Raw genomic sequence first — 16,773 nt, forward strand, 5'->3', positions numbered from 1 at the left:
ATTTCTTTTTTAGTTTGGACATCATAAGAAAGGAAGAAGATCCAGAAATTCTAATAGTTTCTTTCTAACATAATTCTAATAATTCTTTGTCTAGGTTAATCTTTTCTTTTATCATGGTTCATCATCATTTATATCAATCAATCTAATTTAAGAAATCATAATCAAAATTACTTCCCTAAATTTACATTCATGTCATTCAAGATACGCAGGTTGACCAAGCCATACTCGTATTCATATGAATGATGAATATAAATATTAAGGAATCATAATGAAAACATTTCACAAATCAGAGAGATAACCATGACGAAAAATTTTGATAAAAAAAATATTAGAACTAGAGAAAGAACTAAAAGAATATTATTAGAAATTAACTATAATCCTCCATGCATTCAAAAGAGGAGTTTACTCCATAGAGAGAGAGAAATGGGATAGAGAAGATAGACTGATGGCTCTGATACCATTATGGGTTGAGGGACGTGCACTTATATAGATAATTGCATCTCCCACCGAGATATCATTTATCCATATAGGTTGTTACACGTGTCAACAATAATTCCGACGACAACAAACAAGATGACCTTGAAGACATCACTAATCTCTCAGATTCATCTGTCAATGATATCGATTTTGCAAATGATCCTTTTTACAATTTTGATATTTCCGATCCCTATTTGGATTCCCAACCAAGATGAAAAATAGGTAATTACCATGGTAAATTATATAAAACAAAAGTACATAAATAAAATTTGTTTTTTATTTTCCAGTCTAGCAATGTAATCGTCGATTTTGGATATCTCCAATTGAAGGGAAAGTGATGGAGATGATAGGTGACTGAAGCGGCTGACCAACCGCAGGCCAGCGCAGTTAGCGAGGATTGTTTCCGGTTAGGAATTCTTACCACGACCAGCAGAATCAAGGAGAATAGAATGTTTGGGCAATTGATGGCGGGGAAGCCGAGAGTAAGTCCCTGGATGCATCCTATCCCAGAGAATCAGCAGTCATCGCATGGTCAAATCAATCCCGGCCATTCAGACAAAGTCAGGTGACGTCATCTTCCTTAAAGAAGAAATTACCAAAAGAGGCCTGAAAACTTTGGTAGACATATCTTTTAAGCTTTTCTTTAATTTGCATGATTACATTTTGTCTGTTTGTCAATCTTGCTTTTTCTGTTTGTATTTTAGTCATTATTAAGTATCTTTTTAGATTACGAGAAGATAAGGATAAGTGGGGGTCTTATCCCACCCAAATCTTATTGTAATCTTTTACTTTTTCAAAAAGAAAGAAAAGATACCAAACAAGGGTCCTATCTTGTCGGCCACTCTTTTGTCTTTCTACTTTTCTCTTCTAATTTGTTTTTCTTCATTTAGAAGATTGCATCCATGTTTAGTAACACTACGTTGTGGATATTGGAAAGTCCTATAGTTTCATAAATGTAAAAAAACACCAAACTATTAACAAAGCCCATGAAGTTAAATTGCCCTTCCATCTTTCTTCTCCTCCTCACTGCGATTTCTTTCATTGTCTTAATCTTTTTTTTTTCTGCTGCAATTTCTTTTCATGTCTTCCTCTTTTTTTTTTCCGCTGCGATTTCTTTCCATGTCTTTCTTCTCTTCCTATTTTTTTTTTACGTCGTTTCGATTTGGTTGTAACCAAATCTAAACGACCGTGTACAAAAAATAGTAAAATTTAAAAGATTGTGTATAAAGAATCTTCTTTTCCTCTTCTTTTTTTACGTCGTTTAAATTTGAGTAACCAAATTTAAACGACTGCGTACAAAAAATAGCAAAATCTAAAAGACAATGTATAAAGAATCTTGAAAAAAATCATTTAGATTGGAGTAGCAAAATGTAAACGATTGTGTAAAAAAAATTATCGTGTAAACAAATCTAAACGATCGTGTACCAAAATAACTAAAAAAATCGTTTAGCTAAATCTAAACGATCGTGCACCAAATATTGAGCCAAATCCAAACGATCACGTACCAAATTTTGAAAAAAAAAATATTTAGATTTGGGTTTAAATCTAAACGATCGTGTAACCAAATTTAAATGTAACTAAACCTAAACAATCGTGTACCAAACAATAGCCAAATCTAAACGATCGTGTACCAAATATATTACGTGCGCTTTGTTGACGACATGGTTGATCGGTCATTTTCGGTATTTTTCACGGTGAGCCTGTGGGCTTTTTCGTTTTCGAAATTATTCTATACAGTGTAAATATTTTGTCACTTTGTTATATTTTTTAAAAGACCCCTAAATAAAAATTGAAAACATCAATAGAATTGAAATTAATGAATCTAATAGAAAAATTAACAAGTTTTATTTTCTTTGCCAAAAGAAAAAAATTATTGGAGTTATTAATCATATGCATCTATCAACTTATCGACAAACAACTATAGAAACGTTTTGTGCATATATCAACAAATAATTATATTAAACAATTATACTCAAATTATTTAAAATTACTAAACACGTGTGCATGGTTAAATACTAGTATATATAAAATTTGTCATCCAAATAACATTTTTCTAAATTTTGAAGGAAAAAAAAAAAGAAAACATCAAATCCAACCCAATTAATCTGAAAAGTTAAAAAAAAACATTTCAAAGTTTATTAATATATGATTTAACTGTTAGGAATATTCTACATTAAAGTCAAATATTATTAGATGTCCATAACTTCCTTAGGTTACAAATTCATCCAATAACCTCCCCCATCAATTTTCATAATTTTTTTTGTCTCCATTTGGTTTTGTAATCATTATTCTCACAACCCTAAGAATAGAGGTTGTAGAGATCATTTGTATACACGCCACAATTGAGTTCAATTGTTTTCTCTTCTTCTTCTTTTCTCTATTCTTCTCCTTGGTTGTTTCATTGTTCTTTACACTACTAGAAAAAGACCCTTTCTTGACGGTTGGTTTTTTCTTTTCTTGACGGTTTTTGGTAAAAACGTCAAGAAAGAGGTGGTTTAATAGGAAAACCGTCAAGAATTTTGATGAAAAGGCGGAGGGGAGGCAATTTTTAGAATTCTTGACGATTTTAAACGGTCAAGCAATATGAACGTGTTTCTTGACTGTTATAAACTGTCAAGGGTTATCTTCTAAATTCTTGACGTTTTTAAAACGTCATGAATTTTATAAAATCGACATTCTTGACGTTTTTCAAACATCAAATAATATGTAATTATACTTGACGTTTTAAAAACATCAAGAAATATCGATTAAATTTTTGACGTTTTAAAAACGTCAAGTTATATCAATTAAATTTTTGACGTTTTAAAACGTCAAGAATTTTTAGAAAAAGGCGGAGGAAGTTATTTTCCAAATTTCTTGACGTTTTAAAAACGTCAAGAATTACTAAGTAATTTCTAAATAAAAAATATTATTTTAATATAAATATTTCATAGTCTTTATTTGATCAAAATTCCCAAAACAATCTTAAAATTTCTAAACTTCTCGCGCGCCTCCTCTAATTTTTTCTTCACTTTCTTCGAGTGTGTCGCTGTGAACTTGTCGGCGTCGCTCCATCTTCCAAATGTCGTCCGTCGAACGTCGCTCCGTTGTCGAGCATTGTTCTTCTTCAGCTTGGTCAAGGTTGCTCCATCGCCGTCGTTTCGAGTCGTCGTGTAGTATCCTTTTGCGCAAAATCTAGGGTTCGGTATTCGAAGTATTTCATCAATTTTTCTCAATTTCGTTTTCCCCTCAAATCGATCATTATTCCTGATGATCTATCACATCTTCTGTTGGTTTCTTCTTTTCTGGCTACCGGTCTTTTTTTATTTGAGGCTATGATATTGAGGAACTGAAGGAGGAAGGAGAGTTGAAGAGTGGGTAAGAGGGAAATTCGGGTGTTATTGTTAGTAATTTGGAGAAGAGCATTGTTAGGTCTGATGTGAAAAGAATCGTTGTTGGAGTTGGGGCTCGTGTACTTTTCTAGAAATTTGTCTCTTATCTCTTTCACAAAATTTTTTCACATAGAAGATGTTGAAGCTAATATTATTTTTTTTCACTCACGAAGTGCTGCTGCTTGATTCCACACCATTGTGCACACACAAAGCTCATGTTTTTCCTGATTTCTTTGCAGGTCACAAAGTTTGGAGTTGAAGAGTCTGGCCACCGATGGCAGAGTCATCTGTAGATGGGTTTTACTATTGATACTATTGCGGCTCACTGTAACACGAATTCCCTTTTTCTGGTCTAAATTGTTCGACACACCAACTGGCAAGGAGCATCAGATAATTTCTTGAGCTGCAGCTACTGCCTTTGTGGTATGCACGTATTCTCCGTTATTGTTGGAATTTCCCAGTCTAAAGTGGTAGTTAAATTCAGCCGAATTTGATTCCCTGAGTTTGATTCCCAGCCAAATTTGATTAATTGATGAGAGTTGGTAAATTTATGGATTGATTCATGAAATAATATGTTCGTAGATTTAAGTTATAGAATATATAATTGTTCAAGACAATCCTATAGAAGGTTAAAGAAGTAACTCATATTGCTTTTCTCTTCTTTCCTTGAACCTTGTTTCTCTCTTCAGTACTCCTCTTTTCTTTGTCTTAATTTCTTGGTGTTTCTTTAGAAGTAATTACTTTATTCTACTTTTCTAGTGGTTATTTATTGCCCCTTCTATCTTAGAGTTGTATGCGTATACAAGACATATAATTTGCCTATGTATATATACAAAATTTTCATCATAGTTAAAATTGGATCTAGTACTACTGATATACTACTGAGCTTAGTGTATGTCTTTGTTTTGTCCAACACAATCCAATCCTTTAGGTAAGTATATATGAGAAACCAAAGTGGTGTCGAGATGAACAAAATCAGATTACGTACCTTTTTCAGGGGTGGGTTAGATCCTGTTATTGTAGTAGTACGTTGAGTTTTTTTTCTTGTTGGTGCAGGTTCATTATCTTTTCCACATTGCTCGACATCCATGTAAGCAATATATTTCTCAATTTTTAAAACTAATTTGAACTATTTTTTATATCTTCATCACAACTTTTACAAATTCTTGAACTTAGATTACCAATTAGAAAATTCTTGAAATATGCAACTCATTGCCTTAGTTGTCTCTTGTAAGATAAAGTTGATTATAGAGTCAAGCTTAGAAATCACACCTTATTGAAATTCCTTGTTTTGTTTTCTGATTAGAAATCCTTCCAAATTTAGGGTTCAAACAGGGGTAAAATATTCAACTAAATACAAGTTTCTTAGCTTACAAGTTTCTTAGCTAAAGATGCAACACAACGAGGTAATATGGCAGGTCATCCGCCACAATCATTGCAGTTTCATGGCCAAGTGAGTTTTACTTGAGAGTTATTTATATTTAAAGTTTTTTTTTGTTGGAACAAACATGGCCAGTTGGGTTCATGTTCTGTAAAAAATGGTGAATTAAGTTAATTAGAGGTTTACAAAATGTAAACACTTAATTTTTATGTTGCATTTTTTAGGTAGATAAATCTGAAATGCGCCTTGCAATGGAGCCATATGGGAATTGGGTGCCAATGCATCTTCATATGTTATGTTAAATTAATTTGTAACTCACAATTTTTCTTGTACTTGATCATTGTTTTTTTTTTTCTCGACAGCTTGGTCATAGAATCGATAATGAGGTACTGTACAATGTTTTATTACTACTTTTTCTTCTATTCTTTTTAATTTGCATTGAACAAATGGAGAATCTTTTATTGTATATCATGAGAAACATTGCTCGATGTTCATGAAAGTATTGTAGTCTGCTATGTGATTACAAGTTTGAGGTAGGTTTTCGAAGTTATTGTTCCAATGTGGAATCTGGTTTTTGTGATTTAAATACCCAAACGACCTTTATGGTCTATGTCTGAACCATTGGTTGTGATTGTTGAAAATGTAATTTTCCAACTATTGGCTTCCCTCAAAGTTTGCTGATTTTTTTTAATTTACCATCTATTCCATGGTTATGAATTATAATATAAGGGTGTTTCAAATGAAATGTTTGTCCGCCTGCATTTTGTGTGATTTTATAATGTAATATTAACATTGTGAAAGGTTTTCCGTGATGTGGTCTTGCTGCAAAATGTGTTATTTATTTTGCATCTCCTTTTACCATCGTTGCCTTTAAACTTTAAGTTTCTAATTCATTTATTTTGCATGTTTATAGGTTGATACACGAAGATCATACTCACAGGTCGAGTTAGATGAGGTGCAAGTTGAGTTAGCTAACTTTCTGAGTTCGTACATGTGATTGCGCTTATTTATGATTCTGAAGTAGGAAATTTTTTGCTGTGGCTGATTTTTTGAATTGTTCATATGGACGGGGTTGATTGGTATACATACAAGAGACTTTGTTGTTTTTGAAACTTTGTTGATAGGTTATTTGTTCATAGGTGAATTGTTCATATGGATGATAAGTGAATTGTTCATAAGAGTTCAATTGTTCTGAAACTTTGCTGTTGTAGCCATTCTGCAACTCTGATGGAATTGTATATTGGTTTTGTAAATGATAGGAATATTTGCAAAATTTTAGAAATGATATGGTGAAAAGTTTTATATTTGATAAATATTGTCGTTTATATGTATTTATGGAAAAATTGTTAGACCACTATACAGGACAAATAAGAATATAATACAGGTACAAAAATATAATTGAATTACAATTAAAAATAATAGAAAAATGCTTGACGGTTTTAAAATGTCATAAACAATATTCTTGACGGTTTTTAATGTCATAAATAATCACTTTCTTGACGATTATTAAATGTCATGAAAAAACATACTCCTGACGGTTATTAAATGTCATAAATATTCATATTCTTGATGTTTTTGTCATATTCTTGACGGTTTTAAACTGTCATGAACATTTGTACTCTTGACGGTTTTAAACTCTCATGAAAATTTATATACTTGATGGTTTAAAACTGTCAACGTTCACTATTCTTGATGGTTTTACCAACCGTCAAGAACTTTGACAGTCTTGACACTGGATTCAACGACGGTTTTAAAACCGTCAAGAATAATCATTCTTGACGGTTTAAAACCGTCAACAGAGCCAGTTTTTGTAGTAGTGTTATTTTATAACACGTTATCAGCATGAGTCTCACCACTTTGGAGATTGTGTAAAAATTGATTTTGATTCATGTTAAACATTCACTAGAATCTTCTCTATAATTTTGAGGTATTTAGAATCCCGTTCAAGTATGGTAATTGTTTTAGTTTGGTAACTTTGCATATCTATGTATTTGGTGTATTCATCAATTATCTTCTCACCACCATGATTTATCTTTCTTGAATTTAAACATAAAGTTAAAAGAAGATGAATTTAAACATTCGATAACTAAGTATGCAATATATGTTAATTGTGAAATCGCGTATGTTAAGGTACATTTGTTATTAGTTTTACAATTTTATTTGATCGAATCGAAAAACTTTACTCATATTTTCATATGTTCGACAAAAGTTGAATGTACTTTATTCTCATACTTTGGTAGAATGACCAAATAAAAAAAATTTGCAATTGCATAGATTTAATGAAAAACGATCTTTAATTTGGTTTCAACTTATGTAAGACATTTCATTGTAAAACGTTTTGATGTTAAATTTTGGGGCATGAGATATATATCTCATGACATATGTGTTGGATAAGTATATATATTCAAATTTAAATTCTATTTGAAGTATATGTATATATATGTGTGCGGTTACTATTTTAGACCATAGATAATTTTCATATTTGTTGAGGAATAAAATTTATGTTTGAAAAACTTAAACAACCTTGTTTTGAGTGATCCAAAATAGAAAAGATATTAAATAATTAAGTATTTCTTGTCTTTAATTTTTTGATTAAATCTTATAGATTTGTCAAATATGCTATATCATTTTAGATGTATGTTATAAATGTTCTAATGTTATTTAGATTAAGGTGGTAAATCATGCCTTATTTTTAAATATAATTCTTATATTTGAAATATTTGATTGAGATGTTTTTCTAATTAATTTATATGAGTTTAAATTAGAATATTTGTTTTCCTAATTGGATTTCATTTTACTTGACAAATATTGTGGTAATATTTATCTTCTATATATATATACATTAAGATTATATAATCTTAATGTTGTTTTTCAAATAGAGAATAAATTCTTAATATTGTCTTCGGAACTTATTTGATTGTTGAATATTTAAATTATTCTCATGTGAATTTTGTGAGTCTTACAAATTTTATATAGAGTGATTATATATATTTGATTAAATTCTCTTATGACAAAGTTTATGAAAATTCTCTTATGACAAAGGTTGGATATAACAACGAACATTTATCAATCCATCCATGATGCATCCATCGTAACAACGAACGTTAAATGATGGTCCCATCGCAAGTGAGAGGAAATTGTCAGATAGATTTGCAGACTCACGCAGTTCTAACACCTGAAATGAATGTGACAACGATTATAGATATTTCACGTACTTAAATATATTAGTGCATGCTTACATTTGCTATATACCTGTGCTCGAAACCATTCAGAGAATGCCCGTTCACGTCTTTCTCTGCATCGGGAGGACCCTGATTTCTTGTAGTGAACCCATGAATCCAAAAACCTAAATTCAACTAAAACACTAAAACCCAATAACATCGAAACCACTAATCCAAGAAAATTACAGAATACTTACCAAAGGTGCAGAAATGGAGATTAAGAAAAGAAAGCATAATTGCTTAAGTGATAGAGATCCTCTGAAATCTTCGGTGCAAGTCCTACATAGTACACAACCTCAAACTACAGTAAAAAAAACGAACGTAAATAATAACAGAGAGCATTCTTACGGACTTAAAAGGATTTTTGGGAGGTTGTGGCCGACAGAAAAGAAGGCTTTTTCGAGGTTGTGGGTCGTTGACAGAATTAGTCGTGGGTTGTTGTCGATGTGTGGCCAGCCGATGGAGATGGAGAAGATTGGGGTTAGGGTTTTTGGGAAGGGGTTTTCGTCATGCATCATTCGGCGTTCGTGAAGAGAGAGATTTTGAAGAAGGAAAGGGGAGTGTGCATGACGGTTTTGCGTGAGAGAGGGATTTTGCTTTTTCTTTATTTTTTATTTTAATAAAAAAATATTGAATTAATTTTTTTAATCCTACTTACAACATATATGCAATATTAGATCTACTATAATTCATTAAATACATCAATACCTGTAATCTTTGCAGATTTAGGCTGAGACACAGCTATCTTTTTTATTTTTCTTAAAATTTATACTAGCATCAGAGTGAGTTCGTATAATCAAAACAATCATACCTCTTTAATAATTTTTCAATGTAGTGTGATTGACATGGAGAAAAAACCATTTACAACCATCCTTGCATTGTTCCCCACTGAAAGATGACGTAATGGATGATTGATTTGTCGATGCAAAATCTGTCTCTTTCTTGGATTATTATTATTTTTTTCTCTTATCATCCATCACCTTTCAAACCCATCGCCCTTGGTTGTTGTCGACAATGACTTCATCTTTCTATTCTCTACCATCTTTCTCCAAATGTGAATTTAGCTGGGCTGCACCTTGTCTTATCTTTCTATTTAGTCAAGGAAGGTTAGCTTGACATTATATCATCCTTTTTAAAATTATTGTTAATAATTGTATGTTTTTTCTTTAAACACATGCCCTAATATCGAAATTTGTATTTTTCTTTATAATTTGAAATAAGGTTGTTTTTAAATATAGAAAAGAAAAAAAAAAAAAAGAAACCAAACTATTTAGGAATATATTAAATTCTAGATTGTTATTATTTTGAAAAATTGGTTACCCTGTATTTGCATTCTAATAAAAGAAATATTGGAATATATACACACATAAAAGAAAAAATGAGTGCACAGTGACCACATGTTGTAGGAACCAACAATCCAATAGTAATGAGAATCTAAACTCATCCCTCAACCTTCATCATAAATCACACTTACTTTGTCTCTCATTAATTTCTCCACCATTATTCTCCATTCATCGTCTCTTCATAAACCCTAATCCCAATCCATCCCCATGGCCTCATTATCCACGGTGGTCGGATCTCAACCCGCAATCAAAGTCATCGCTCTCTGTGGTTCTCTTCGCCAAAATTCTTCCAACCGAGGCCTCATTCGTGCCGGTAATTCCTCCATTTACTTTTACCCTTCATTTTAAGTTTTTGGGTTAGATTCTTCGCTGTTTTTTCCGATCTTTTTCTTGTGGTTGTTGCGTTATTATTGCAGCAACGGAGATAGCGAAGGAATCCATCGAGGGATTGCAAATTGAATATTTGGATATTTCCCCATTGCCGATGCTGAATACCGATTTGGAGGTTGATGGGACATATCCGCCCGTCGTTGAGGCGTTTCGCCGGAAGATTCTTGAAGCTGATAGCGTTCTCTTTGCATCGCCGGAGTATAACTACTCTGTCACCGGTATAATCCTATTCTTATTTTTCTTATTTCTTTTTTTTTTTTTTTCCAGTAAAGGAAATTGTTCTTTCGTTTTCAATATATGATATAATAATAAGAAATGTCAGCCAGTTTTATTGGAACACGTGTGTTGTCAGCATTTAATGGACCAACGTGTCGTGTCTCCGTTTAAATATACTTTTTCCTTTGTTTTCCTTTTCTACATTTTGGTCGGTGGAAAAATGATTTCATGCGGTACATAACAAATTTGTTGGGATAGTTTTAAAAAAGTAGTAAAATGTTAGAATTTATCAATTTCAATAAAAACTAAATACACTTTTACCTGTCTACGAGTGCTAATATACTTTTATCAATGTCTATCAAAGCATATCATTGATATATATTGAATTTTTGTTATATTTTATAAATATTTTGGTTAGTTTTGTTATATTTTATTTTTATTTATTTTTAATGAAAATGGTTTGAAAACTATTTGGAAAGATCGTCAACTACTTGATTTTTTCTATATCTATTCTTATTTTGATATTTATACTTTTTATTTTGATTCATTTTGGTTCTTAATTTTTTAAAAATATTTATTTTAGTCATTATACTTTTGACTTTTGTTTATTTGAGTTTCTACTCATTTAAGAAAGTGACTATTTTTATCTATTCATTTTCATTCTCATTTCTTATTTTTGCTATACCAAAATAAAATGAAGTTAAATAATAAGGACTACAAACGAACATTTTAAAAATACATAGACTAAACTTAACCACAACTAAAAATAAATTGATCAAAATAAACATTTTAAAATTATAAGGACCAAAACAAACAAAAACAAAAAATATAGTGATTAAGATATATAATATTTAAACCCTACAATTTTAAATCTAATAACTCAATCAATTTTACCTCTAAACCTTTGCTAGGGTATCAAATAGATACCGTTTTCAAACTTTGAGTAAGAAATATCATATGGAACATTATGACTTTTAATAACTGTTCCGTTTATTTTTTGTTTTTTAAAATTAAGCTGATAAACACCTCATTCATCTCTAAAACTCTTAGTTTGACAATATCTACTTTCTATACATATTTTTAAGACGGTAAAATTTTGAAAACTAAAAAAACAGTTGTAAAAACGTGCCATTGTTGTTAGAATTTAGCTAAGATGCAAATGTTCTGCTCAACATTCATATAACCCAAATTTACGAGTACGAATTATTGATTTCTTCTATTTATTTGGTTCTTAAAGCTAATACATTCTTAAAACTCTAATTTTATATATTTGTATATGTTCTTAAAAATTAAAAGTTGTACGATATATATATGTTTAAATTTTCAATTTTATGTTAGATTTTTATTTTTCAACTTAATTATGCTATACATGTTTTGTGAGCATTTAGGAAAAGTTTATTCTTTTACATCAATGAACATTAATACTACACTTATAATTTCATCAAATTAAATCAACAAACAACCTAACATGAGTGACTAAACGATATGTTCTTAAAATTCAAATGTAACGATCCAACTCCTTATACTGAGTCGAAGTCATTACTAAATGTAAATAACATGATTTAAGTCATAAAGTTTAGTTAAAACGAATAAAACCTCATAATTTTATTTATAAAATCAAATCAGGGTAATGTGCAAAATATGAATAAATATTAAAATCCTACTCGGGCCCTATCTACTTTTAAAGAAATGAAATAGTAAATAAGGAAAAAAATAAAACTCAAGTACTAAATGTCTAAAACGGGGTGTAAGCGGAAGCAGAAATCCCTATGGCTCGCCACGGTCACTTCTGATCACTCGCCAGCTTGCCTTTGCCCCTACCTCGGCCTCTACTTGAAAAACATGACATGGAGAGAGTGAGTATAAAATACTCAGTAAGGGACCCCTACTAGTCCCACTAGGTGCCTATTAGCTTCCTATTAGAGTCCTGAAAATGGTACCCAATCTCTGACACATTCCCAAACACGTGCAACATGCGCTCCCGTAGGAACAAAAATCTGGTCTTCGGTGTCCCGAGGGAGCACCTAGGACATACTGGTCTGTAGTGAACTCGGGGGAGCACTAAGACAATCGAGCTGCGAGGATCCCGTCGAATCACTCGAATCATATCTATATCCATGCTAGACTGGCGTCCCGTCGGACCACACAGTCCTAAATAGGTGGTGATCCCGAAGGACACCCATGCAGGTACGACTCTAATAGGCTAAGCTAACAGGTACCCTAACCATAGCATACATATACATAACATCATCATGTAATCATATCAGTCTAATCATCATCTTACATCTCATCTCAAAATCCAACATACAGTCATAACAAATCACGTCATCACATTACCATGCCATCATATAACCACATCATCAGTCACATCATGCTCTCATTAAGTACATGTGTTATACAGTCTAGTCCTTAACAAGCATAACTGGAGGTGTATGCCGTCTCATGGTTCTAATCACAGAGCTAGTAGTAGAAATCTCTTACCTGAAGCTTTGCTCGACGAGTTCTAACAGCGAGAAAAAAATGTGCTTTCCAAGCAGCGGGGCCCTAAATGGTTAGGAACAACAATTAATAACCTAACCTTCAAGGAAAAGAAGTCCAAGAGTCGTTCGACGCAACATACCCAAGATCAAGGTTGCACTAATTCCCTTTAAGTCGAGAAATCCCACGCTCCAACTCCAATTGGTCCACCCGAACCTTTAAGAAAAATAATTTAATTTAATCCAAAATTAAATTATTTAAAACCAAAATTACTCTTCGTTGGATATGCCAAAAACCCAACCAACTTACCAAAAACTTACCACTGACACGCGGGGAAAAGATCAAAAACTAGGTGGCTCAAAAGGGCTTGGCGGCTCGGTTGGAAGAGCAGGGATCAGCTTGGCAGCTCGGTTGGAAAAGCAGGGATCGGCTCAGCTTGAAGTATTTTGGCTCGCAAACACGGCGCAGCGCGGCTTAAGGCGCGGAGCAGGCGCGCGGGGGCGGCTGGGAGCAAGTCGACTGGCGACTGGGCGCGGGGCTTAGGCGCGGCTCGACTTCGCGACTTCAATCGACGGCGCTCGGTTTCAGTGGCTGACGCTCGGCTCCAACAGACGGTCGCGGCTGGGCGACGGCTAGCTTTGAGGCGGAGGGGTACGCGGAACGGATCGGCGGAGCGACGCGGGTTGAATCGGGGCGGAGCGACGCGGGTTGAATCAGGCGGATGGCGGCGCGGCTTGGCCGAACTGTTCGGCTGATCGGCTGCGACGCCCGACGGCGGTGTCTGGTGGAACGCGGCGCTCGGCGTCTGGCGGAAGGCGGCGGCGACGGGATTTGCTAGGGTTTCCAAACAAATTTCTTTAGGTTGCTCTCTCTTTTTTTTTTCTTTTCCAAAAAAGAGGTTTTACTTTTGGTGCACGGGTCCCAAGGTTCATTTAAACACCCAATAACTCCACCTTCTCTCTCCTCCTCCAAATCTCACCAAATCCCCCCTTTTTTCTCTCCTTTTAAAATAATTCTTTCTTTCTTTTTCCTAATTAAATCCTTACCTCTCTCCTTAACCAACCAACCTTAATCTTTAACAAATAACTTCACCAATTTATTTTCAAATAAAATAATTAATATCCAATCAAAATAATTAACTCTCAACCTTAATTAATTACAAGGTCAAAATAACCAAGTTCTCAAATAAATTCGAAATTTTCCATAATTACACTTAAGACGATAAAATGATAAAAAATCCAATCGGTTGGGGCGTTACATCAAACCTTTACTTTCTCTTTTAGATTACTCTATCTTCTGAAAAGAAGTACATTTTTTATATCGGTGTTCCATTCCTCTACCCATATATTGTATTAAAAGAACTTATACATGTTATTTGAGTTTAAACTTTAGTCATGGTGGTGATAATGGTGTTATTAGCAAAGAAAATGACTCGGTTGCCATCCTTCGAGCTTTCTTCTAGATTTTGTGAGGCCAACGGGCGTAATCAGTACCTCTTTCAGAGACTTCCTCTTTTCTTTCGATTCTTTTATTGATATGGTTCTGTGTACTGCTTTCTATTGGTATAAAATTTGGACACCCTTTTAAGAACTTAATCTTTCTTAGTTTTTTATTAAAAATCTCTATGTTGTATCCTATCTAATAAAACGAGGTTATTATTAGCACCATTGAAGAATGCAATAGACTGGGGATCAAGGCCACCAAATGTATGGGGAGACAAAGCAGCAGCAATAGTTAGTGCAAGTGGTGGCTCTGGTGGTGTAAGATCACAGTACCATCTTCGCCAAATTGGAGTTTTTCTTGACCTTCATTTCATAAACAAGCCCGAGTTTTTCTTGAATGCACATCAGCCACCACCCAAGTTCGACAGCAGCGGTGACCTGATCGATGCCGAAGTTCGAGCAAAGTTGAAATCTCTTCTTCTAGCATTGCATGCATTTTCCTTGAGACTTAAAAGGAACTAACCCTTTGTAAAATCGATGAACGTTGGAATAAATGGCACATAACCATTCATGTGGAGTTGCATCGTTTTACAAATGAACATGTCATTTAAAAAACAACCTACTTGAATAAGAGACGTGATTGTTCGAATAGTTACAAATAGTCTATAAATACTTAATTAATATTCTTCAAATTGATTTACATAATTTTTTTTCCATAAGTTTTTTCTTGATGATTTGACTTTGAATTTACTAGGTATACACTTTAGTAAAAGTATATGATTGCCATTCTCGTACCCTATTTTTCTGTCTTAGAATTTTAAGAAAGCAAAATATCACTAATGTCATAACTATGTCTTGTATTTGTACATGCAGTCCTACTTCTTACACTAACATAAAATTAAAATGTATACAAATTATCAATGTTTGATTATTGTTGACTGAGTTTTGATATGTTTTTATTGAAGATTTTTTTTTGTTGTTGATGATGAGTCTTATTGAAATGGCTATTTTAGTAGATATCAAAGATAATATTTTAGATAGGATTTAGAGCTAAAATTAAAAGTCAGTATTTTAGGTATAATCAAATTTCAATATAATAGTACATATTGGAATATCACACTTAATCATTATTATAAAAAGTATGTCCATGAAATGACCAAAAATATCACCAAACTTGAGATAAATAAGGGGTAAATATGTAGTAAATAAAAGTGAAAGTTGATTTAAATCTTAAATGACCTAGTTGGCTAAACATTTCTCTTGTAATCCTAAAGTAGAAAAAAATCCTAAAACTCATTAGAAGAATAATATATTGAAGTCCAAGTTTGGCCCAAAACTAACAAGACAATGAGCCACACATTTTCCAACAAGGCTAAAATACACAAACACAAAGAACTCTACTTGTCTAATAAAATATACACTAATAATATAATCAACTCTCTCTAAAAAAATAATTAAATAAGCATCTTTCATAAAGACAAAAAAGAAAAGTGCCCTGCCTATTTCCATTATATTGGTCCAATAATAATAAAAGCCCTAGTTTAAGGATCTATTTGTAATACTTTAATCCCTTTTTGAACTCTTTTATAGTCACTTGTGAATACACATCATAAAAGCTACTTTCCCTTTTCGTTCTCTTTTGCAAAATATATTAATATAAGAACCATTTCTTTATTACATAATAATACAAAACAGATTATGTAGATTTCTTTTTTCATCCAATATAAAATCAAGCTGTCGTCAACATTACTACAAATTTAAATATAAACTTTAACTACGTCAATGTTATTATATTTCACAAAATATAATTCTTCAACTTTTATACAGAGAGTTGTTATTATGTATACAATTTATCTTTTTTATTATCATAATATGGCCATAAACTCATTCTACTTTCATGTGCAACCAACGATGGATTTTTATTTCACGGGGAAGAGGTCTAACAACAAAACAAAAAAGATTATCGGTCTAATATTATATTTGTCATCAAAACGTACCCTGTGATGCTTAAAGTTAGCTTTCAACACAAGTTTGATAAAGCTTTTCAAGACAGAAGATGAACTTACCTGATAGGGATTTATAATACTCTATACACATAGTTAGACACTAAATCTAAGGGTTCTGTCCTCTAAGATGAGGTATGTATAAAATGAAAACTTTCGAACTAATATCTTCGTTTAATTATAGTCATTAAATAAATGATACTTTGATGAATAAATAATTGATTTGTCGTTCCTGTGTTGATAATTACATATTGGAATAATTCAAAAGATCAAATGAAAAAAATTGACAAAAAGTTAATAATTAATTAGTAATATTTTTTAAAAAGCTAGCTATTTTTTCACGATAGAATTTACTTTTCTTTTCCATTTTTCTAAACTCTCTATGAACTAGCTAAGTAAACTAGATACAGAGATTGACGTGTACAACTAAAATGGTTGTTCCATATCCTTT

At 32.4% G+C, this 16,773-nt stretch overlaps 1 protein-coding gene and 1 long non-coding RNA gene across 2 annotated transcripts; one reads left to right on the forward strand and one right to left on the reverse strand.

Moving 5' to 3' along the window:
- Window positions 1-7,526: 7,526 nt before the first annotated feature.
- Window positions 7,527-8,771, reverse strand: LOC127151042 (uncharacterized). The gene is made up of 3 exons (XR_007823738.1): window positions 8,648-8,771; window positions 8,482-8,575; window positions 7,527-8,404 (listed from the first exon to the last, which is right to left on the reverse strand). It is a non-coding gene; the product is annotated as an uncharacterized LOC127151042 (long non-coding RNA).
- Window positions 8,772-9,466: 695 nt separating this feature from the next.
- On the forward strand, window positions 9,467-14,970 carry LOC103503429 (NAD(P)H:quinone oxidoreductase). Its single transcript, XM_008467615.2, has 3 exons — window positions 9,467-10,106; window positions 10,210-10,401; window positions 14,540-14,970. The coding sequence occupies exons 1-3, from the start codon at window positions 10,001-10,003 to the stop codon at window positions 14,839-14,841; spliced, it is 600 nt and encodes a 199-aa protein (XP_008465837.1). The 5' UTR covers window positions 9,467-10,000; the 3' UTR covers window positions 14,842-14,970.
- Window positions 14,971-16,773: the final 1,803 nt, after the last annotated feature.

This window comes from Cucumis melo, chromosome 9, assembly GCF_025177605.1.
Source record: "Cucumis melo cultivar AY chromosome 9, USDA_Cmelo_AY_1.0, whole genome shotgun sequence".
NCBI lineage: Eukaryota > Viridiplantae > Streptophyta > Magnoliopsida > Cucurbitales > Cucurbitaceae > Cucumis > Cucumis melo.